Source organism: Aquarana catesbeiana, linkage group LG01, assembly GCF_042186555.1.
Source record: "Aquarana catesbeiana isolate 2022-GZ linkage group LG01, ASM4218655v1, whole genome shotgun sequence".
Lineage (NCBI taxonomy): Eukaryota > Metazoa > Chordata > Amphibia > Anura > Ranidae > Aquarana > Aquarana catesbeiana.
Window position 1 is genome coordinate 903,290,511 of NC_133324.1, and position 26,304 is coordinate 903,316,814.

Here is a 26,304-nt window from a genome sequence, read left to right on the forward strand (position 1 = left end):
GATGTCCGTGAGCCTCATTTAAAGTCCCAAACTCCCTTCTTTTTCTCTGAACTAGGGATGATGGCGCATTCCCCATGCGCCTCATTCAAAGTCCCGAAAATTCCAATATCCCTATTCAATCACTTGGGACAAAAAAATAAAATATTCAATGGGCTCAACATGCCTCTCAGCAATTTCCTTGGGGTGTCTACTTTCCAAAATGTGGTCATTTGGGGGGGTTTTGTACTGCCCTGCCATTTTAGCACCTCAAGAAATGAGGTACCGTACTCATAAACTAAAAGCTGCGTAAATTTCAGAAAATGTACCCTAGTTTTTAGACGCTATAACTTTTGTGCAAACTAATAAATATACGCTTATTGACATTTTTTTTACCAAAGACATGTGGCCGAATACATTTTAGCCAAAATGTATGACTAAAATTGAGTTTATTCATTTTTTTTATAACAAAAAGTAGAAAATATCATTTTTTTTTTCAAAATTGTTAGGTATTTTTCCGTCTATATCGCAAAAAATAAAAAATTGCAGAGACAATCAAATACAACCAAAAGAAAGCTCTATTTGTGGGAAAAAAGGACGCAAATTTCGTTTGGGTACAGCATTGCATGACCGCACAATTATCAGTTAAAGCGACGCAGTGCCAAATTGTAAAATGTGCTCTGGTCGTCTGGTCTGCTCCCACCGGAGTCTTGCTTTTCACAGATATTTATAACAGTAAACTAAGTTTATATATACTGCATTTTACAATATATGCTGAGTTTACTGTTAAAAATAACAGTGAAAAGCAAGACTCTAGTGGGTGTATAAAGATGTCCGCTTGCCGACTTCTAACTCTAGGCTTACTGTGGATGAGTGCAGGTGTACCAAGATGGCCGCGACGTAACATCACTTCGGTTGCATAGTCTGATGGGTAGTGGCTTTCTGACAGGACACCGGGTCAAAGCATCGAGAGATCAAGAGGTGCATTCTGGGCATACAGCATCACCATATCCCGGAAGAGACTGCTATTGGGCTTCACATGTACCCACAGTGGAGATGGAAGCTCTTTGCAGAGCAAAAATAAACAGTAAGTCATTTAAAAAAAATGGGAATTGATCGGCGATATGTTAAATGACGTAGATTTAATGTTTATATATATATATATATATATATATATATATATATATAGTGTAAAAGAACGGATTACATAAAAAAATACAAATAAATAAAGAAATTCTGGGTGGAACTCCACTTTAGGTGGTTAATCTGCCAAAGCATTTTCCTGGAAAGCATTGAAGCCATTTGATCCTCAATGATACAGCATTGGAAAGTTAACCTGGCTGGTAGCTGACAGTAGCTGAAAAGCTAAACTAAGCCTTTTTTAGGCAGCGCTGGGGTTGGACAAAGTTGTCCACACTGAAGTCCTAGACAGCAGTGAAGACTCAGCAGGTGTGGAGTGCTACCACCTCCACCCAAAAACAAAAATTCTTATTAGCTTGAGTGGCCCTGCAGCAGTCATGCGTTTAAACATTTAATGATAGGGAAGACAACAGTTTATTTTTTCATCATAATTTTTATTTTATTTGGTTAACTGTAGAACAAATATCAGCTTGCTCTTCTAGGGAAGTCTCTTGCCAACTGTCTTGTAGGCAATTCCTTTGTAGGTCAAAATCTGAAAGAGAAAAAACATATACACTTAAATTATTTGTTAACAACTATGGTTTTACAAAGTATTATTCTGTCATAAGGCCTAGCAAAAATGTTCTCCCCTGGGATCTACTTAAAGGGGTTGTAAACCCTCGTGTTTTTTCACCTTAATGCATCCTACAGTATCTCACAAAAGTAAGTACACCCCTCACATTTTTGTAAATATTTTATTATATCTTTTCATGTGACAACACTGAAGAAATGACACTTTGCTACAATGTAAAGTAATGAGTGTACAGCTTGTATAACAGTGTAAATTTGCTGTCCCCTCAAAATAACTCAACACACAGCCATTAGTGTCTAAACTGCTGGCAACAAAAGTGAGTACACCCCTCCAAACTGGGCCCAAAGTGTCAATGTTTTGTGTGGCCACCATTATTTTCCAGCACTGTCTTAACCCTCTTGGGCATGGAGTTCTCCAGAGCTTCACAGGTTGTCATTGGAGTCCTCTTCCACTCCTTCATGATGACATCACGGAGCTGGTGGATGTTAGAGACCTTGCGCTTCTCCACCCTCCATTTGTGGATACCCCACAGATGCTCAATAGGGTTTAGGTCTGGAGACATGCTTGGCCAGTCCATCACCTTTACCCCCCCCGCCTCTTTAGCAAGGCAGTGGTCATCTTGGAGGTGTGTTTGGGGTCGTTATCATGTTGGAATACTACCCTGCGGCCCAGTCTCCGGAGGAAGGGGATCATGCTCTGCTTCAGTATGTCACAGTACATGTTGGCATTCATGGTTCCCTCAATGAACTGTAGCTCCCCAGTGCCGGCAGCACTCATGCAGCCCCAGACCATGAGACTTCCACCACCATGCTTGACTGTAGGCAAGACACACTTGTCTTTGTACTCCTCACCTGGTTGTCACCACACACGCTTGACACCATCTGAACCTAATATGTTTATCTTGGTCTCATCAGACCACAGGACATGGTTCCAGTAATCCATCACTTTAGTCTGCTTGTATTCAGCAAACTGTTTGCAGGATTTCTTGTGCATCATCTTTAGAAGAGGCTTCTTCCTGGGATGACAGCCATGCAGACCAACTTGATGCAGTGGATGGCGTATGGTCTGAGCACTGACAGGCTGACCCCCCACCCCTTCAACCTCTGCAGCAATGCTGGCAGCACTCATACGTCTATTTCCCAAAGGCAACCTCTGGATATGACGCTGAGCACGTGCACTCAACTTCTTTGGTTGACCATGGCGAGGCCTGTTCTGAGTGGAACCTGTGCTGTTAAGCCACTGTATGATCTTGGCCACCGTGCTGCAGCTCAGTTTCAGGATCTTGGCAATCTTATTATAGCCTAGGCCATCTTTGCGTAGAGCAACAATTCTTTTTTTTAGATCCTCAGAGAGTTCTTTTCCATGAGTTACCATGTTGAACTTCCATTGACCAGTATGAAAGAGTGAGAACAATAACACCAAATTTGACACACCTGCTCCCCATTCTCACCTGAGACCTTGTAACACTAACGAGTCACATGACACCGGGGACGGAAAATGGCTAATTGGGCCCCATTTGGACATTTTCACTTAGGGGTGTACTCACTTTTGTTACCAGCGGTTTAGACATTAATGGCTGTGTGTTGAGTTCTTTTAAAGGGACAGCAAATTTACACTGTTATACAAGCTGTACACTCACTACTTTACATTGTAGCAAAGTGTCATTTCTTCAGTATTGTCACATGAAAAGATAGAATAAAATATTTACAAAAATGTGAGGGGTGTACTCACTTTTGTGAGATACTGTATGTGTAGTTGTGATGATATGTACGGTTATACTAACATATGTTAAAGTTGCAAAATAGTGCTTAGGCGTTACAGGTACTTCAATACATAAGGCCCAATTGTTTTATACATGTGATCATTAAATGTGTATTTGGCGTTTAGGTAGAAGAAGGGCATTATACTTACACTGATGAGAAGATCTCCGGAGACTTCACTGACAGATTGGACCTCATTAAGCTGCGCAACCATCTTGCCGTCCACTATATTAACGACAGTCTGGGAAAAACAAAAAATAACAATAGTACATGTTAGATGATTTTTCTTTTTTCATTTTCAATAAATTTATTTTTTAAAGCAACCGAATGAATAAAACTGTATTTCATAGAAAATAAAAAAGAACACAGGGGTATAAAGCTTTCCGTGCACAAGAAAATGTGTGCAGGTGCTTGTAGGCAGGTGCAGTCTGTTGTCTCCACTGCAGGGGGCGCTCAACTGCAACAGCAGTGCAGAGAGAGAGAGAAAGTCAAGAGGAACGTGGTTCCTCTATGGTCCTCTATGGTTTCCTGAGTCACCGGGGCAGTGATCTGATTGGATGCTGGCTGCCCATGTGACTATGGCGTCCATCCTAGGTATGGCAGAGTCTATTTAAGGCCCTGGTCCCTGGGTTTGGCGCGCATTCGCATGTGAGTAGTAAAGGGACAGGTCACCCATCTGTCAGGGACAGTATTAGGAAAGGTTCCTGATGAGTAGGGAAAGCTTAGGGCTCTGCAATCTCTATGGACACCTTCCTGTTTGTGTTCAGAGCGGCAAGACTGTATCCCCCCTCCAGACAGATGGCTGAAACCTGCTCCACTGCACGCTGTTGGCATCTGTGAGTGTTCCCAGTTGGGCCTCCTCCCACTGGGATTGATGTGAGCTGTTTTGCCTTTACTTCAATACAAGTTGGGGGCGGAGGCAAGACCAGTCACTCTGCACAAGGGGAGAGAGAGCAGCAGTGACCTATCTTTATTACAGGAGGTACACAAAGCACACCAAGATTCAAGGAAGTATGTACATAGCTCCCAAGTATCCCTGATTTCAAGGGACTGTCCCTGATTTGGAACAATGTCCCTCTTTCTCTCTTTCCTCTTCATTTGTCCCTCATTTTGGTCTGATCTATATAGTTGTATATAAAATGCACTTTTTATTTTTCAAAAAGTGTCACCAGTTATAATAGCACGGTGCCGAATAGCAAAACATGGCCTGGTCATGAAGAGGATAAAATTTTCCAAAGTGGTTATACATACTGTATAAAATTGGGTTTCTTCCAGACATGTCAAGCCAACTTTTCAATGCCATAGAAAAGAATAGGTGGCTGTACAGCCACATAGCTCCCAACTGTCCCTGGTTTTGAGGGACTGTCCCTCATTCAAAACAAAGTCCCTCTGTCCCTCCTTCCTCCTCATTTGTCCCTCATTTTGGTCTGATCTATATAGTTATAAAAAATGCAATTTTTATCTTTCAAAAAGTGTTTACCAGTGCTAAACATTTCCTCCGATTTTCTAAATTGCTGAATTTGTAAATTTCAAAAACCAGTATAAAGGAAAAGTAGTGGTAAAAAAGAATTTGTGGGTTTAACCAAGCTTTTTTTTTTTCAACTACTTGCCGACCAGCCACCGCAGTTGTACTGCGGCAGGTTGGCATGGCTGCACAAATTGCCGTCATTGTACGTCAGCCATTTTAAGAAGCTATAGGGGGCACACCCACAGTGCGACGCCGGAGCCGATGCACATGGCCGGCAGCCCCGATGTCCACTGGCCACCCGCAATCGCACCTCAGAGAGCCAGAACGGGGATCTGTCAATGTAAACAGAGAGATCCCCATTCTGTCAGGGGAGTATAGAGAGATCTGCTGTTCCTAGTGATCAGGAACAGCGATCTCTCTCCTCCTCCAGTCATTCCCCCCTCCCACAGTTAGAAACACCTCCCAGGGAACACTTAACCCCTTGATTGCCCCCTAGTGTTAACCCCTTCCCTGCCAGTGACATTTATGCAGTAATCAGTGGCTATTTTTAGCTCTGATCGCTCTATAAATGTCACTGGTCCCAAAAAAAGTATCACAAGTGTCCGATCTGTCCGCCGCAATGTTGCAGTCCCGCCAAAAACACCAAACGCCGTTATTACTAGTAAAAGAAAAAATAAAATAAAATGCCATCAATCTATCCCCTATTTTGTAGATGCTATAACTTTTGCGGAAACCAATCCATATACACTTATTGTGATTTTTTTTTTACCAAAAATATGTAGAAGAATACATATTGGCCTAAACGACCCTCGAAGCGCAAATTTTTTTTTTTTTTCTGCCTCCCCTGACTGCACGTCCCTGCTCTAAATTATTCCCCATTCACTCCTCACCTGGCTGCTACATTATGTAGGAAAATGAGAGGAGGGGTAGAGTAGCTGGGCCAGCACACACAATAATGGAACATTCCCAAAAGAAGAGAGCTGTGACATTGCAGGAATAGTCAAATTTGCTAACAAGTTCAAAGGCACAATGCAACTGGCTAAAAGTGGTTTATGGAAAAGGAAAAATATTGCACATAAGCTTCAAAAATACTTGATTGCTCTGTAGTTTTAGCTGCAATTTTTAAGCTGGTGACAGGCAATTCTTTTTCTTATTTTAATGCCTGTAGGCATGAGCCCTCCCTAGATTTACCAAATACCTGTTACAATTTTATTCCACGTTGTCTGGTTTTAAAGTCATGGGTTTTTGAGTCCCACAAGAACACTATAGGCATGGAGTCCATATGTTCTCCCCATGCGTGTGCTTCTTTTCCGAAAACAGAAACAATATTGTGAGAAGGTTCCAGTACACCGTGGATTCATTCTTGATATTATATTTGTAGCGCAAACCCTCTGGCTGGTTTTGCTCTCTTGTCCCAGGTCGCCCTTTCCAACAGTGTAAGAGCAGCCAGGCACACAGTAGCATCCACATTCTGGATCAGTAGGGAGTCTAGGGGATGTCTTTTTCTGTAGTGTAAATTGGATAGGACATAAGGAGCTGTGGGATACTCTGAAATGTTGAACAGTAATAGGAGGATGCCTTCTTTTTGCAGCTACTTCTTCTTGAAAGGTCCATTAACAACAGCTCTTGGGAATGGACAGCACTGAGGCTCCAAAGCAATGGTGAACTGGGCCACCCTCAGTCTCAGTGCAGCAGGGGGTAACAAACAGTATTCGTCCTGCTGTTAGGTCTGTACTCATTGTAATTTCGGCTATGTGTTCACTATGTATTGAAAAAAATTTCCAAGATTCATTGTGTACTATTCACAGGATGACACTGTGGGTACACAGGTAGCAGTGTGCCAATGTCCCAATAATGGGCATATGAAAACTAGAAACTAATAGAGTGGACTTTAAAGGCACACGGGTAGACCATTTAAAAATGACTAGATTCGTTTATTGAATACAAAATTGATTGAAAACAGTTATTACATATAAATGCGTATAAAACTTCATGAACTTGGTATTGTATACCCCAAACATAGACTCTGACACCACTTGGCACTCTGACACCACCAGTGCAATGAAAAATTACAATAATACATCCAAAAAAGCGGAAATTAAAATTCCCGTAGCAATATCCAGATAAGGATGTAAGTAAAAAGGCCTGTGGGTCAGGATGTGGATCCGGGCACAAATATTCTTTCATTCACTCGACATGTTGCGCGTAGCGGTACGCTTCTTCAGGAGCATAAAAAAGTTCTGAATATGAATGTATATAAAGAGGAACAGCAAGTAAATATACAGTTTATTGAATAAATAAAATCAACAGAAGAATACACAGAAAAATACAGTCGGTTGGCCACAAACATCCCCCCCAGAATTAAATTGGCTACCTGGAGGCAAGAAGCAAAGCCAACCAGCTGGGACGCATAATTGTAGAATGATATAGTGGTTGCATTAAATGAAAGTTTATTAATATAAAAAATTTTAAATTTGATTGAACAAGTCTAGCAAACGCTTAAATATATATAACAAAATGGGCAACCATAGTACGCCATGATATAGATTGAATCTAGATCACAAGGAGGAAATCAGTGGTGTTCACATAGAGTGAATATAGGTAGCATCAAACATATTAAGAGACAAATAGAAACCAATGAGTCCCCAAAACAACTAATAATGCTCACCAGTGTTATTGGTAAGCATAAGCTAAACAGACTGTATGATAACAAGGGATCTACATTTAAAAAAGAGATTGTTGTAATGCTAACGTAGAAACAGGAGTAAAGAGGGAAGGCCACACAGCTTACCATGTGGTAATCAGACGCAGAGGGAATGAGGTGGTATATTGCTGGTAGGCAAGATTATCTGGGTATGTCAGGAGACAGATAAGTGTCAGCACAGCACTAAAAAAACACAAATACTGGTGATAAACCAGTGTGCATATGATAGCAAAGTCTGTTTGGGTATTGTAGAGAAACAGACTGAAGGCTCAGAGAGGCTAACACCTATGATAAAGATAGAAAAACATAATGTGAAGCAAGTAACTTACTCAAAAAAGAGAAAATCCATGAAGCCAAAAAAGTATATGGGAGAGTATATAGGGTTATTACCTCAGAAAGTAATTTAGAGCCAGGCTGTGTGAAAACAATTCATCTCCTGATAGCCGGTCAGCATCTGCTGATAGTATCAGGCAAGCTGTGTGTATAAAAACACGTCCCCACCGGAAGTGCATCACTCCCGGGCGGAAATGACGCACGCCAGCCCGATCGACGGCTACCGCGCATGCGCCGGATGACTTCGCTGATGCGGTGGCAGCCGGACAATACACTGGCAGCAGAGGCGGGGACCAGGGGGAACCGAAGTACACCCCCACCAATTGCCGCACATCCGGTCCAGAGGAGGAGACAGGATGTGCAGCGCTATGCGGTCGAGCTGACTGACCAAATACCTCAGTGCCAACAAATAGACCAAAATCTGGGAGGAAACATGCCGCCAAGGACCACAGCAGAGCAGAGGACAAAGTGATAATTATATTGACATAATACATGAAATACAAGGCAATAAAGTAACTAAAGTAAATTATCTAATATGTTGATACCCACAAAAATAGTTGTTAAAGAGTTGTTGATTTAATTTTAGAATATTACATAATATAAATACTTTTTTTTTTGTTTATTTTGTTTTTTATAATTGTTAATCCTAAATTAGGGTTTGGCTAGGAAACTTTTAAGTGTTTTGTTTAGAAAATGGGCGGAGGTATTAGGTAAGGGATCAATACTTTTAGATGATATACCAGAGAAGCAAATCTGGCCATTAGCTCCTCCCAAATGGCATTGTGTGAGTCAGTCCAGATACGTAGAGAAACTACCCAAGTCGCAACTGAATTGCACATCTTAGCTAGAGTGGAGCAATCTTGGTGGAATCGACTAAGAAGCTCAATACAGGTCAGTTGGATAGCGGAATAAAGAAAAGGCATGGTAACAAGTTATAGAGGAACTGCAGGAAATGTTTGTAGGACTGGGTTTCATTTAACCCCGGCGCTTGAGTAGCGTTAAATCGCTCTATCCAAAGGGTTTCCCTTTGCAGGATAAGCTTGTCCCATTCTCCCCCTCTAGAGCTTTTTGGGACGATGGCCAGAACAATAAATGAGACAGAGGAGGTGTCAGGTACCATCTCGATGGTAAAAATCGAGATGTCAGCTGATGGGAGTGAGCATTTTCCCATTGCCCGAATAATATAAATGATCGTTAATTCTCTGTCTCAGTTGTCTGGACATCATGAGGTATACCAGGCCCTGTGTGCAACAGGTAGCGGAAAATTTGGGATAGTAAGTCTCACCATTGGGGAGTAGGATTTTATGCCTAGGTAGTACCCATGGGCAGAATGCACAGGTGCCACAACGTGATGTCCCCAAAGGTAGCTTGGATATAGATTCATTGTGTGCTGTGTAGTGACTAGTCACAAGTCTATCTCGAAGGGAGTTGGCGCGTCTGAATACAATTTCCGGACGTTCGCCAATGTATTTTCTAACTATTGGGTCTTCCTGTAAAAGATGCCAATGAGTATCCATTATTGTCCTGATGTCCTCATGGTGTGATGAAAACTTAGTGATTAGTTTAACTGATTAGTTTTTTTTTGGGAGGAATCTTGGTTTTATATAGCAGGGCACTGCATTGTTGACGCATGGCCGCTTTTTTGGATGTATTATTGTAATTTTTCATTGCACTAAGTGGTGTCAGAGTCTATGTGTGTGGTATACAATACCAAGTTCATGAATTTTTATATGCATTTATATGTACTGTAATAACTGTTTTCAATCACTTTTGTATTCAATAAACCAATCTAATAATTTTTAGACGGTCTACCTGTGTGCCTTTGAAGTCCACTCTTTTAGTTTCTAGTTTTCATATGCCCATTATTGGGATGTTGGCACACTGCTACCTGTGTACCCACAGTGTCACCCTGTGAATAGTACACAATAAATCTTGGAAATTTTTTTCAATAAATTGTCGGGGTGGAAGCACCCTTCTCTTTTTTCCCCTCTTTTGGTGACATTTTATATAATTTTAAACTAAACAACACCAATTAAACTTAAATACCCTGATCTTTAATAGTTTAGAGTATCTTTTATCATGGATTTTGTAGGGACTACTTGGCTAGGTTACATTAATGAGATTCAGACCCACTGTCAAACTAACACAGGGCAGGAGATAGGGCTGAACCAATACATCAATAAAATGAAAAGATTGCTGAAGAAAAAATCCAACTTGCATTGGCATATGGACTTCCTCCAGCAATACGCTTGTGAGAAGATTAGCCCCATTGGCTTAAGGATCCAACTATTTCCATCTTTCCAGAATGTGGGCCCTGAACTGGAGACATCCTGGGAAAAAAATCTAACCCAATGCAGTACAGAACTCATTAAGCTCCTCATTGCTCATTACCAAACTGAACTGACGAATCTTGATCAAGAAATTATCTCCCTTCAATCCACTAGTGAAGTACTTAAAAGCCATGCGCACCTCACCAAAAAATGGCAGGAGGTCAAGGATTACATTACCAGAATCAATAATGATATTGTTCTAAAAAAACAAAACAAATTAATTAAAGATAGGACAGCATTTACCGGGGGGGTTCACCTATCGTTGGCAGACCCCCTATCAGGGACGTGGACCTAGAAAAACGAATTATAGGAACCAACGTTTGGGTAATGAAATGGGCACTACTGATGTGGACACTGAATTTGATTCTGATTCATCTTTATCTGTTTTTCCTTCACAGCCATCGACAGGAAGAGGAAAGAATACGACGCTGGTGCACGTAAGAGACAACATGGTGGAAGGCACTATACACCCTATTCCAAAAAAAGACCTGACAACCATGACACTAGGTCATTTGACAACTCACTACATCATGGTACTAACTCTGATAAAGGTGGTGGGAGTAATTCACAGGCCAAATATATGGGACCTAATGCCCAAAAAGCACTACAAATACTTAATTCACAAAGTCAAACTCACAGCATACCCTCTACATCTCATGCAGTGCGAGGAGCTTTCAGTAACACACAAGCTACTCATGCTTCCATGGATACAATATCACAACCAGGTTTTCCCAATAAACAGAATACACCCAATTTACCCCCTATAGTACAACTCCAAACTTTCAAAAAACAAAGCACCCTGACTTGAATCCTAAATTTTCCATCACTCGGGATTCAGCTACCCCAAATGTAGAACTAGATATCATTAACCTCACTCCCTATCACTTCACTGAACAAGAACTGAATGTACTTAATTTGGTCTGAGCTTTTGTCCTTCACAACAAATAGACAGATATGAAACGATTAAAGATGTTTACATGTTCACTAGAAACCTTATACACAAATTTATGTTTGACAGGGAACATTTGAGAGCTAAAGAAGAACGCAACTTCTCAGAAAGCATTAAGCATTTTAAAATGGAGGACTTTCAAGCCCCTGTGATTTGATGCTCTTGCTAGATGAGAATGATGATACCAACATCACTGATACTATTACACTTGTTACATACTCACCCCCGTCAACAAGTTCAAGCCCAAATCAAAACATTTTCCTGACCTGTCTATTAATCCCCAAGCCTGGGTCTTTTTACAAAATGTTGTCAGTGACATCAAACGAATGCATATTGCTCTCAAAAAGAGCAATCTAACTTCGACACAACAACAAACCATCTTAAAATTGCAAAACCATCCTGACATGGTTGTCAAGGGTGGCAACATAGTCTTAATGAGTAGGAACCTTAATGAAACCATGTGCCATAACATCTTATCTAACCCTACCCATTGGTACCGGCGTATTTCCATACTTTGTACCTCCTCTTTCAAAATCTCAACATTATCAATGACGCCTACTCAAAAGGCCTTATTGATAAAGACATTTATGACTACCTGAATGTTCGGTCCCCCAGGGTGGTGACGTTCTATGCATTCCCCAAAGTGCATAAGAACCCCTTGTCGCCCCCTGGGAGACCGATAATTTCGGGAATTTCGGTTGTCTTACTGAAAATGCTAGCAGGCTTCCTCTATGAGGAGGACCACCATCACTGGAACTACAATGAATTCATTTTGAAGCTGTTATGGTTTATTTTGACCCATAACTGGTTTAACTTTATGGACTCCCACTACCTCTAGATACAGGGGGTGGCCATGGGCACCTATTGTGCCCCTGTCTATGCCAACCTGTATCTGGGGGGGTGGGAGAGATATCTATTTTCTTGTGAATTTCTTATGAAATTCATCGACCAAATCCTATGTTGGAGACATTACATTGATGACATCTTCATTATATGGTCAGATACTCACAAATCCCTTGATGATTTCATTCAATCATTGAACACCAACCAGTTCAATTAAAATTTACTTATAGCTGTGACACATAAAAAACCAACTTCCTTGACCTTGTCATCTTCAAGGACAAGGATAACACATTGACAACACACCTCTTTCGTAAAACAACAGCTGGCAACACACTGTTGCACGCAGCTAGCACACACCCCCCCAGCACTCAGTCGGAGCCTACCGTACGCTCAGTATATTAGGCTCCGTCGCAATTGTACACGTTTATCAGATTTTTAGCAACAAGCCGAATTACTACAATCACGCCTACTGGCAAAAGGATATAGTCGATCACTGCTACGTCGAGCCTACAACAAAGCCGTGCGTCATCAACGCAGTGACATGCTATAGAAAACCAAGATTCCTCCCAAAAAATCTACAGTTAAACTAATCACTCTTTTACAGGAAGACATCAGAACGATAATGGATACTCATTGGCATCTTTTACAGGAAGACCCGATAGTTAGAAAATACATTGGCAAACGTCCGGAAGTTGTATTCAGACGCGCCAACTCCCTTCGGGATAGACTTGTGACTAGTCACTACACAGCACACAATGGATGTATATCCAAGCTACATTTGGGGACATCACGTTGTGGCACCTGTGCATTCTGCCCATGGGTAATACCTGGTCAGAAAATCCTACTCTCCAATGGTGAGACTTACTATCCCAAATTTTCCGCTACCTGTTGCACACAGGGCCTGGTATACCTCATGATGTGCAAATGTGGGGCCTTTTATGTAGGGAAGACGGCCAGACAACTGAGACAGAGAATCAATATTATTCGGGCAATGGGAAAATGCTCACTCCCATCAGCCGACATCTTGATTTGTACCATCGTTTTGACACCTCCTCTGTCTCATTTGTTGTTCTCGCCGTCGTCCCAAAAAGCCCTAGAGGGGGTGAATGGGACAAGCTTATCCCGCAAAGGGAAACCCTTTGGATAGAGTGACTTAACGCTACCCGAGCGCCGGGGTTAAATGAAACCCAGTCCTACAAACCTTTCCTGTAGTTCCTCTATAACTTGTTGCCATGCCTTTTCTTTATTCCGCTATCCACCTGACCTGTATTGCGCTTTTTAGTAGATTCCACCAAGATTGCTCCACTCTAGCTAAGATGTGCAATTCAGTTGCGACTTGGGTAGTTTCTCTACGTATCTGGACTGACTCACACAATGCCATTTGGGAAGAGGTAATGTCCAGATTTGCTTCTCTGATATAATATCATCTAAAAGTATTGATCCCTTACCTAATACCTCCGCCCATTTTCTAAACAAAAAACTTAAAACTTTCCTAGCCAAACCCTCATTTAGGATTAACAATTATAAAAAACAAAATAAACAAAAAAAAAAAATATTTATTTTATGTAATATTCTAAAACTAAAAAAACTCTTTAACAACTATTTTTGTGGGTATCAACATATTAGATAATTTACTTTAGTTACTTTATTGCCTTATTGTTGTATTTCATGTATTATGCCAATACGATTATCACTTTGTCCTCTGCTCTGCTGTGGTCCTTGGCGGCATGTTTCATCCCCGATTTTGTTCTATTTGTTGGCACTGAGGCATTTGGTCAGTCAGCTTGACCGCATAGCGTGGCACATCCTGTCTCCTCCTCTGGACCGGATGTGCGGCGATTGACGGGGGCACGGGGTGTCCATCAGTTCCCCCTGGTCCCCACCTCTGCTGCCAGTGTACTGGCCGGTTGCTGCCGCGTCAGCGGCATCATCCAGCACATGCGCGGTAGCCGTCGTGCGTCATTTCCGCCCGGGAGTGATGCACTTCCGGTGGGGACGTGTATTTATACACACAGCTTGCCTGATACTATCAGCAGACTCTGACCGGTTATCAGGAGATGAATTGTTTTCACACAGCCTGGCTCTAAATTACTTTCTGAGGTAATAACCCTATATACTCTCCCATTTACTTTTTTGGCTTCATGGCTTTTCTCTTTTTTGAGTAAGTTACTTGCTTCACATTATGTTTTTCTATCTTTATCATAGGTGTTAGCCTCTCTGAGCCTTCAGTATGTTTCTCTACAATACCCAAACAGACTTTGCTATCATATGCACACTGGTTTATCACCAGTATCTGTGCTTTTTTAGTGCTGTGCTGACACTTATCTGTCTCCTGACATACCCAGATAATCTTGCCTACCAGCAATATACCACCTCATTCCCTCTGCGTCTGATTACCACATGGTAAGCTGTGTGGCCTTCCCTCTTTACTCCTGTTTCTACGTTAGCATTACAACAATATCTTTTTTAAATGTAGATCCCTTGTTATCATACAGTCTGTTTAGCTTATACTTACCAATAACACTAGTGAGCATTATTAGTTGTTTTGGGGACTCATTGGTTTCTATTTGTCTCATAATATGTTTGATGCTACCTATATTCACTCTATGTGAACATCACTGACTTCCTCCTTGTGATCTAGATTCAATCTATATCATGGCGTACTATGGTTGCTCACTTTGTTATATATATTTAAGCGTTTGCTAGACTTGTTCAATCAAATTTAAAATCCTTTATATTAATAAACTTTCATTTGCGGCACAGTGGTGTAGTGGGTAGCACTCTCGCCTAGCAGTAAGAAGTCGTGGTTCGAATCCCGACCACGACACTACCTGCCTGGAGTTTGCATGTTCTCCCTGTGCCTGGATGGATTTCCTCCGGGTACTCCGGTTTCCTCCCACACTCCAAAGACATGCTGGTAGGTTAATTGGATCCTGTCTAAATTGGCCCTAGTATGTATGAATGTGAGTTAGGGACCTTAGATTGTAAGCTCCTTGAGGGTGTAGGGACTGATGTGAATGTATAATGTATATGTAAAAGCGCTGCGTATATTGACGGCGCTATATAAGTACCTGAAATAAATAAATAAATAAAAAATAAATTTACTGCAACCACTATATCATTCTACAGTTATGCGTCCCAGCTGGTTGGCTTTGCTTCTTGCCTCCAGGTGGCTAATTTAATTCTGGGGGGGGATGTTTGCACCCAACTGACCTAGCTAGAGTACCTTTTGTATTTTTCTGTGTATTCTTCTGTTGATTTTATTTATTCAATAAACTGTATATTTACTTGCTCTTCCTCTTTATATATATATTCATTAGAACTTTTTTATGCTCCTGAAGAAGCGTACCTCTACGTGCAACATGTTGAGTGAATGAAAGAATATTTGTGCCCGGATCCACATCCTGACCCACAGGCCTTTTTACTTACATCCTTATCTGGATATTGCTACGGGAATTTTAATTTACGCTTTTTTGGATGTATTATTGTAATTTTTCATTGCACAAGTGGTGTCAGAGTCTATATGTGGGGTTTACAATACAAAGTTCATGAATTTTTATACGCATTTGTATGTAATAACTGTTTTCAATCAATTTTGTATTAAATAAACCAATCTAATCATTTTTAGACTGTCTACCCTTGTGCCTTTAAAGTTCACTGTAAATGTCCTAATGGTACAGCCCACATATTATTTGCCAAAGGGCAAGTTAGCAAATATACAACATTTTTAGTAGCACAAGTGCAAAAATCCTTAATTGGGTACGATCGATTGGTAATAGTTGATCTAAATTCAATGGTTTTCCCTCTGCCACGTGTGTTGTTCTGACACACACCACATTCAAATGTGGTGTGTGTCAGTACAACACATGTGGCAGAGAGAAAACTGCATTGAACTTAGGTCAACTATTACCAATCGATTGTACCCAATTAAGGATTTTTGCTCTTGTGCTACTAAAAATGTTGTATATTTGCTAACTTACCCTTTGGCAAACTATATGTGGGCTGTACCATTAGGACATTTACAGCGAGGGTAAGTGAACACATAGCCAAAATTAAAAAGGGTAATACAAAACATACCGTACCCAAACATTATCAACAATTTCATAATAGAGATCCTAGAGGTACAGAGTTCCTGGTCATAGATAAATACATTCCCCTTTGGAGGGGAGGTGCTATGACCAAGGGCGTTTCACGCCTTGAAATCTTCTGGATCTATGAGTTGCAGACCCACTCCCCATTCGGAATGAATGTGGAGTGGTACATTAATGCCTTTAATAATAGGGCTTAATGCAACACATTTAACGTTATTTAGGAATCCGGGGTTTTGATTGGTATTATTTTAAAAGGAATTTTTTTTATTTTCTATACTCAAACGGTTCATTTAATGGTGCTCTTGTATAAACCATGTCACTGTACATCCATTTGGTAATTTTGTATATTAACCACATATTCCATGTATTTGCTATTTATATATTTATATGAGTTTATGTTAGTGCCCCAGTTTCAGCATCAGCTCTGTGTAGGTGCAATTGTTTTTTTTAGGGGACATCTGTGTCATTGTGACCCTATATTTTTTATATATTTTTTTACCCTTTTTATTTTTATATCTATTCTTAATTCTATATGCATTTTTCTTGTTCGTGTTTTAAAAGCTTGTGACGTCACTACCGTAGTAAATATGGGCAGCGTCTAGCCAATGATATGACAAATGCAGGCCCTCCCCGCCTTTCCAGAGTGAGGTTTGACCCGCAGAGGTCTAGATCTCCGGGCGTGATGACGTGGTGGTGGACGGCCGGACACTCGTGAATGAGTGTCAGCTGTCCATTAAGCACTGCCAGCGTCACTTCTGGTGGAGACTGGCCATCTAAAAGTGAGGCTTGATACGCACACTTGATTTCTATAGGACGTTCACCAGAAGACCGCGTCCGCGCATGCGCCGACTCGCTTCCCATAGCGAGGTTTGAGTTGCACGTGCAGACGCCATTTTTGAAAACCAGGAAGTGATTACATTTCAAATGTCAATTAAATACAGGTTTGTATTCTGTTATTGGGGTACAACATCTATTTAAACGCAATGACCACGGCATGTTGACCCCAGATGATGTCTCCTTAGACGAAACGCATCGGGACGAGCCTAGCTGATGTCATTGCGTGAACTTATAGTCTGTTTTACAAGCGCTTTTTATCTACTCAAAATGCGAGTGCTCCTCTCTTTTTAATAAATATCCATTGTTATGTGGATTTACATTATGTGGAACTTTTGTTTAATTTCTGGCCGCATCTTGTGAGCACACGGGAAAGAATTGGTCTACCCCCCTCTGAGTTTTCCTTTTTTGTCAGGAGCCATTTGAATGACAGTGTGACCATCATCCGTTGATGCCATTAGTTGCAGACGTGGAGGTTCGTTATATTGGTGTGGTTGCACCACAAGCCCTGATGACTTAGTAGGCGTATGCCTGGTTGAGTCCACTAGCTCTGGTAAGCCTTCCATATGTTGGTGGTGGTTTTGCTTCTATCATCCACTTTTCACAATCAGTTTTCCACTGATGTCCTAAGGAGGCTATCCATTTATCAGAATTTACAGCATATTCCAGCTGCCACCCGTGGACTTTAATCATTTTACTTGTTATCGCATTGTGGACTTTTTCTAAAGTGTTCATATACATATATTTGCACGTTTATTAAAAGCATATATGGTTTATGTTTACACATTTAACATTTTTTTTACTCTTAGACTTTATTTATTTGCTGCCACATGGTCTTATTTCAAAGAGAAAGCAAAGAGAAGCAGTCTAGTGTGCAGCCTGTGGGACCCTGATCAGCCCAGAGCAATCAGCAACAGCTCCACTGATTACACAGGAGCACAAAAAGAACTAAATTTACTCGACAGTCTAGCGCCTAACTAGGAGGGTGCTACATATTAATGCTCAGTTTTAGATAAAACTACAACATTAACATTATCATTTCATCCTTTTACAACTCCTCCTGTTGGTGTTCTTACCTTAACTTTCCCAGTCAGTGAATCCATCTCAACCTCCTTACCGATTGTGAACTCATTGCGTAGAACACTGGGCCCTGTGGTCATTGTAATCACAAAATGATTCCCAGTCTGGACAATTTCTGTGATAGTCTTCAGATCTTTTGTTTGCTGGATGACATCATCAGGAACCCCTGCAATCAGTAAAATACTTTTGTTTTGTGCTTTCCAAATGTGTGTATTCAAACTGGCTTTGGTCAAACATCTAAGCATCCACACACATAGTTCAAGTTTGCTTGGGGTGCCAAGACATAGCAACTCACTGTGCTGATACTAAGAAGATTGTGGACACTGGTCATCCAGATGAAGAGTGCAGCAGGCACATAGACAGCTCTCTTGGCTCGCTATGACATACAGGTAGAATAGTTATTTAGTACAACTTTTTCTTAACTATTTTAACACTGAGAAACCCTTGAAATAACTTGCCTGTCTCAGGAAACCCCTGATAATAATTACTACAGCTCACAGTACACCAGCAACATGGCCATAAGGAAGAATACTTCCTACATTGGTAGTCAGTAGAAAGAAACCCCTCTAAGTCTGCATTCACACAGCCATGCTATGGTTTGACCACAGTGTTGGTGAAGCACAGCGTACCTACAGTTTTCATGCGGGCTACCCACAGTTTCCCATAGACTTCTATTGTGTTCTGTGGTTTTGCCACTTTTTCTGAAAGAGCACCAAAAATGCAGCAAGCAGGGCTTCTGGTATGCTTTCAGAAAACACACATAAAATAATAGAAGAATTTAGTTCAAGCATTCATACACTAATAGAAGTCTAGACTAAACTGCATTTAACCCATACAAAAATGGCAGGTACATTGCACTGCACCCACGCTGCAGTTTGACAGTATGAAATATACTGGCTAACAATATAATTTAGGTCAGTGGTTACTCATCTGAAAGGCAGAAATTGCCAATTGCTCGAGGAACCCTCAGCAAGCTTTGGAGTAACCTAAGAGTTCCACAGAAACCTGGTTGAGAAAGGCTAGCGTAACTAGTGGTCAGGTTGTGAGCAAGGTGCAGTGTGGTGTGGTGGGCAGTAAACACACAGAGTCCAAGTTAGGCAATAAAGTATATTGTACAAAGGTACAACACAACTTATTCAGGCCCAATGGGTAGGCACACCTGTCCAGAGTCACTTACAAACTGTGACAGCTATCTGAAGACTTGAAGATGCCTACAGTGTCTGCAATGAGGAGCGGAATGTGGCCTGGCCAGTCTACACAAAGTAGAGGCTTCCTAAAGAGAGGTTGAAGTAGTCCCTGCACTATTCCCGCTCCTCTGGAACCTTTCTATGCCTCTAAACACTGTCCCTGCCAGATGGGGAACCTGTCCCTACACTAGCTAATTGCATAAAGCTTGCTAAACCCGGGACTGCTTAAATAGACTCTACCTGACCCAAGATGGCTGCTGTAGTCACATGGGGTGCCAGCATCTAGTTGGACAGCTGTCTCCCTGTGATTGCAGGAAGTCATAGAGAAACCAAGTTCCTCAACTTCCTCTCCCATCTGCATTGCCGCATCGGTCGAGCACCACCTGCAGTGGAAAGTACAGACTACATCTGCCTACACTATGGCATGGATCTGGACAACAGTCTGACTTCAACAAGCTTCTTTGCATTTAGCAGTCAAAGGGACTGTTGGTTACACAAAATAAGGGAAGAGAAGATTTATTTTCTGGGAGAATGACTTCTATCTATGTACATTGTCGTCTGTTTACAGTAATAAAACTATTTTAAAGTGAGAACCTGCTTTAGATCAAAATTGGGGATATCGGATGGTGAGTTAATATACTGTACCTAAACAACCAGAGAACTTCTTTGTAGCTAGCACATTGAATAGCAATAGGATATAATGTACGGGAAAGCAAGGGTCTAGGCTAGACAATTTACACTGGAGATCATGAAAGACTACAAAATTAAATAACTGTGTTAGCAATTTGTTAAATCTATGTCCAAAGCCTAGGCCACCAGTGAAATTCTTCCTCTAATGCCACGTACACACGAGCAGAATTTACGACAGAAAGAGTCCGATGGGAGCTTTTCATCGTATATTCCGACCGTGTGTATGCCCCATTGGACTTTTTCTGTCGAAAATTCAGACGGACTTAGATAGAGAACATGTTCTATATTTTTCCAACGGAACAAATTACTATCGGAAAAAACGCTTGTCTGTATGTTGTTCTGACGCACCAAAAACGATGCATGCTCTGAAGCAAGTACGAGATGGAAGCTACTGGACGTTCGGAATTTGTTGTGACCATGTGTATGCAAGACAGCTTGAGCGGAATTCCGTCGGAACTTAATCGGAAAAACCTTCAGAGTTTATTCCGACGGCAAAACTGGTCGTGTGTACAGGGCATAAGAAATATGGTGCTTTAGTGGGTTATTTTAGGTGTGTTGACTAGCTAAGGCTTCCTTTTGGTCCATCAATACTCTGCAACCTTTTTTCATTTGAACACCTGCCCAGACTGGGACAAAGATTGAAGCAGATAACGAAAGATGGAAATTTTTGTTTGTTATGGCACATTGTGGCAGGATGGCAAGATAGCAATGGCTATGGGTGCCCATGGACAATGGAGTTCCAGCAGATAACTAGTGATTAATTAGAGGTAGTGTATCTGCTCTGACATCAGGGATGCTGAAAGCAGAAGACAGCAGAAAGTCGCAAGTGATCCAGGTCTTGTTCAGTTTGATGGATGTCTGCCGTGCTTTTCCGAAAATGAAGCCATTCTTGTCCACTAGCTTTTGACAGACTCATTAATCCAAGGGGACATTGCATATGTTTTCAGAGGCTACAAAGCATGCAATCCTGCCCATCTATTAGAAAGAACTTAACAGTAAAGTTCCCCAAGCAGGATAGTCTAATAGGTTGGGACAAGAAAGCTGTAGGTAAGCCTTACATAAAAAAAATATAATCTACTTTCTGGTAACAAACCACCAGTAACACACTAAATGATATTTCTTCACTGAAGTCCCTAAACATAATGTTGCCTGTGTACCATTAGATTTTTATAACCGCATAGTGACAAGATGTTCTGTATGAAGTGTCTTGTGGGAGATGTACTGTAGCTTGCACAGTATGATGTGCTGATACTTTGTATTACTATACTGATCAGTAGGGATGAGCTTCCAGTTCGAGTCGAACGTAAGACCCAAAGGGACTGGTATGGACTGGGGGGGGGGGGTTGTATGGACTGGAGGGGGACCCCACGCTGTTTTTAAAAAAAAAAATGTATGTATATTGCCGGGATCTGGCAATATATTACAGCAGTGAGCAATTTTAAATGACATTTTTTCCTTTAGAAATGTCATTTTTCTGCAGTACTTTTCTAAACATGGGAAAAATGTGCTACTTTACAGGCAGACCAAGGGGACCCCCAGGCACTATATTTAAAGGATCATTTCATTTTTATTGTTTCACTTTAAGCATTCTTAAAATCACTGCTCCTGAAAAAACGGACGTTTTTAAAACTTTTTTTTGCATTGATACATGTCCCCTGGGGCAGGACCCGGGTCCCCAAACACTTTTTAATAGCAATAACTTGCATATAAGCCTTTTTTGTTCGCAAGTTCTGGTGCGAACCAAACCGGGGGGTGTTCGGCTCATCCCTACTGATTAGCAAGTAGAGGTGCACCGAATGGAAATTTTGGTGCTGAAACCGAAATCCAAAACCGAAAATGACAGTTTTTAAAACATGTATATATTTTTTTCACATATAATTGTATTATATTCGACTTATTAATTAATAATATGAATTGACTGTTGGCCAGTATTGGCATCTTTAGCACAAGAAAAGGTCAAGAAAAATGTATCCCTTTAAATTCTATGTATGTCTTCATACTGGTCTGTTGCACTTCCATTATGGTGTTAAAAATCTTGCTTGCTGCATTTTTGGTCAGTTAAAAAAAAAACGCACCTCCCGGTTGAAATGCATTAAAAACACAACAAGAACGCATCAATAACGCATCTGTGTTAAACAAACCATAAGCACTGTAAAATCGTGGAAAAATTGCGTGCGTTTTCCACACCATTATCGACACCTTTGTCTCTTATCGGCAAAATGCCGATAACACCATTTTCGCTTCGATATGTTTTGGCCACCAAAATTTCAGTACATCTCTATTAGCTAAAAAAAAAAAAAAAAATACATAGCTCTTGGTTTAACCACTTCAATACTGGGCCTATTCTGGCACTCCTCTCCTACATGTGAAAATCATAATTTTTTTGCTCGAAAATTCCTCAGAACCCCCAAATATTATATATATTTTTTAAGCAGAGACCCCAGGGAATAAAATGGCAACTTTTTATGTCACGTGGTATTTGCGCAGTAATTTTTCAAGCGAAAACTGTTTCATGAATTAAAAAAAAAAAAAACACTAGTGTTAGCCTAATTTTTTTGTATAATGTGAAGGATGATGTTACGCCGAGTAAATAGATGCCTAACATGTCATGTTTTAAAATTGCGAACACTCGTGAAATGGCGCCAAACTTCGGTACTTAAAAATCTCCATAGGCGACGCTTTAAAATTTTTTACAGGTTACCAGTTTAGAGTTACAGAGGAGGTCTAGCACTTAAATTATTGCTCTTGCTATAGTGTTTGCGGCGATGCCTCACATGTGTGGTTTGATTGCCGTTTACAAATGTGGGCGCAACGTATGTATGCAATTGCTTCTGCGTGCGAGCACGTGATGATAGGGTGCATTAAAGTTTTTTTTAATTGTTTATTTTACTTAATGTTTTTTTACTTTTACACTTTCCCTTAATGTATTTTTTTTTATCACTTTTATTCCTATTACAAGGAATGTAAACATCCCTTGTAATAGGAATAGGGCATGACAGATCCTCTTTATGGAGAAATGTAGGGTCTCCACAAACGAAAACAAAACGATCTCGGCCTTTCCAGCCGAGCACACAACAGTGTTTACATCTGCCGGGCCGGACGTGACATCATAACATTGCACCCAGGCCTCTGAAGGTACTAAAGACTGCCGAGGACCATTTGGCCCATGGTATTCTCTATGGTAAGCTTCCACCATCGGCTGAATCCTTCTCCGGCTCGCTGATCGCACGGGCGACCCAGTAGGAGCACCAGAGTGCGGCAGGAGGGGAATCGACGGCTGAAAAACAAGATATCTGAATGATGCCTGTAGCTGCAGGCATCATTCAGATATCTCCACTCAAAGTCCAGGACGTCATATGACTGCCTTTGACAGGAAGTGGTTAAAAGTGCAACATATGAAATATAACTACTAATCTTTTCTTTATTTAGAGGGTGTTTTTTTTTTGTTTTTTTTTTTTTTTTATATTTTGGGTGTGTCTGGGATACATTTAGGGTAATTTAGTTATTTTTATTGATTGCATAATTATACTAAGTTAAAGTCTAGCTCCATCTTTCCTTTCACTTTAAATAGCTAGTTTGGAAAAGCTGGCCCAAACAAACTATTTCCTTTAGTAGGTTAATTGGATCCTGTCTAAATTGGCTCTAGCATAGGTATGAATGAGTTAGGGACCTTAGATTGTAAGCTCCTTGAGGGTATAGGGACTGATGTGAATGTATAATATATATATGTAAAGCGCTGCGTAAATTGACGGCGCTATATAAGTACCTGAAATAAATAAATAAATAAATAAATAAATAAATAATTGCTGTGGCGGCTGTAAGCACTATATATGGTTTATACAGTTTGTGGTGCTGTGTTTCGGCGGTGGGACAGGACTTCCTGTCTGCTGCCAGAACAAAATCAAGTTGGGCTGAGAGCTTTTCAGCCATTCAAAGGAAGCCTTGAATTTTTGTCAGTGAATACAAGGTTTCCTCTGATTGGCTGAGGTGGAGATCGTGACATCGTTCACCCACCTCTAACTATTTAAACTATTGAAAGTGCAAAGAAAGCTGGAGTTAGGCTTAAATTTGAAGATCACATTTAGCTTTTTAATTTTGGATGGAGTGGGGAAGGCTTAGAATCCCTGTCCATGCCCTGATACAGGTGATTTCTCTTGTCCTGTATAGTCTGAAGCTGCCCAAGCACTAATAGATTTTCAAAAGCACATTTATTTGAATATTCATAAAAAAAAAACTCTCAGTATATTCAATAACTTAACGAATGTCATTTTTACATTTTGTTTGCTTTTGACATTCAGTTTTTAAATGAATGGACTTTTTCCCCAAACGAAAACCACATACACTGTTAGAAATTTGTACACTTGAGAAAAATTTTCCATCCTGCTCCTTCCAATTTTCTCATTATTGTGATCAAAAAACAAATGTTGATTTGATCCACTAGCTATTATAAAATCAAACAAAAGTTCTTATAATGAAAATGTTTGAACTAAATTCTAAATGGTGTATGGCCGTCTGAACACCAGATGAAGAGACAGAAGGTAAGGAACTCCAAATTTTCTAAACAAAGGGCCAGTTTACTGTCCTTTATACTTTAGGGGGGCCGGACTGTGGCTAGCATGAGTTGAAAATGTCCCAGCATCAGTGGAAGTTGACAATGCCCCATCTTTGGTGCCAGTGGGAGGAATAATGCCCCCATTGTTTGTGTCATAGGGAAGAATTGTGCCCCATGGTTTATGTCATTGGGAGGAATTGCGCTCCATTATTGGTGTCATTGGGCCCCACTGTTAGTGACATTGGGAAGAACTGTGCCTCATAGTTTGTGTCATTGGGAGGAATTGTGCTCCATTATTGGTGTCTTTGGGCCCCACTGTTGGTGTCATTGGGAGGAATTGTGCCCCTTTATTGATGTCAGTGAATGAAACAGTGCCCCAAGGGCCGCATCCGGCCCCCAGGCCGCAGTTTGGAGACCACTGCACTAGACGATCATACGTTTGCGGAACCTTACCATTAAACCTATATGAACTTGTTAAACATCCAGTTTCAAAACTATGGGAATTAACCACTTCCGCATTAACAACTTTCTTTTGGCAACATTGTTTTGCAAAAAATAATCTTTCTGTACCTAGGTGAGAATGACGTGTACCCCACTCCAGCAGCCTTCTGGCAAATCCACGTCATATAACGTCAGAAGGCATAAGCTTATAAAGTGACTGGAGGAGGACGGACTTAGCGGTAAGTCATCAGTGGCCAGCTGCAAGAACCCAGAAGAGACAGATGGCTCCCGAAAGGAAGACGGCGTTGTGGGACCCAGTGTACGACAAGGGATCGGCAGATGGCAGCAGGTCAATGCTGTATTCGCTGGGCAGGTGAGTATGCTTTTTGAGCTCAACCCAGCAGACAAAAGAAGGCGATAAAATAAAATGAATCCCGAAGGGGGTAAGGTTCCTCTTATGTGGGTAAATGCACAAACATGCAGCATGTTCTAAACTGAAAAGCATAGACATAAATAACCTTGTAACAATAAATGCCTATTTGAAAAACCATCTGTATCCTCATTTACCCGCCAAACCTAAAATTTTATTTTTTTACCTTGAGCACAGGTTCACTTTAATTATAATGCAATAATAATGATAATAATAATATTAATAGAAGTTAAAGAACCCAATTGTTCTTACCAATTGCTTTCATGAAAGCCTCATAATTGTCCTTTGACTGCAGCTCATAGGTTCCTGAGAAAGCCATTGCAGAAGGGGGACTGATCTCCACCAGAGGGTTACAGAGAGAATGTTTTACACCTTCATTCTCTTTCTTTTATAGGCAGCTGCTCTAATCTGTAACCATTAGTGAGATTACATCACCGTCTCTACCACGCCATTCAAACATTAACATTATCTGCCTTGCATGGTCATGCTAAGCTTTATGTTTGTACTTCTCGTGATAAACCATGTTTGGTAGCAAACATAAAAACATAGATGAGCTTGTCTCAGAAATATCTATAAATGGAAGTAATAACAGTTTGGGTGCATTTTAAAGCAGAATTCCAATTTAAAACATTTTCCAAAAAAATAAATAGTCTAGCACTTTAAAAAAAATGAAAGGCACCTTCTGCTGCATACCTCATTAGCTCTCGGGTGCTGTTCCTTACAGACTTCACCACTTTGAGGTCCAGTGACTACCCTCTTCTGCATATAAAGATAGCAAGTGCCGCTAAATCCACTTCCTGTTGTCATGGACCCATTTCCTGAGGTCATCAAGATGGTCTAGGCTTACAGTACAATGCCACAAATGTCATAATGTTAGCTCTGCTTCTTGGAATATTGAAAGATGCTATTGCCTACTGCCACCAAA

General features: G+C 40.8%; 1 protein-coding gene across 1 annotated transcript; it reads right to left on the reverse strand.

Moving 5' to 3' along the window:
• Positions 1-1,529: 1,529 nt before the first annotated feature.
• Positions 1,530-25,787, reverse strand: LOC141119466 (fatty acid-binding protein, liver-like). Its single transcript, XM_073610991.1, has 4 exons — positions 25,632-25,787; positions 18,076-18,245; positions 3,599-3,688; positions 1,530-1,648 (listed from the first exon to the last, which is right to left on the reverse strand). Exons 1-4 carry the CDS (start codon positions 25,696-25,698, stop codon positions 1,595-1,597), a joined length of 381 nt encoding a protein of 126 aa, XP_073467092.1. The 5' UTR covers positions 25,699-25,787; the 3' UTR covers positions 1,530-1,594.
• Between the last annotated feature and the right edge of the window lie 517 nt (positions 25,788-26,304).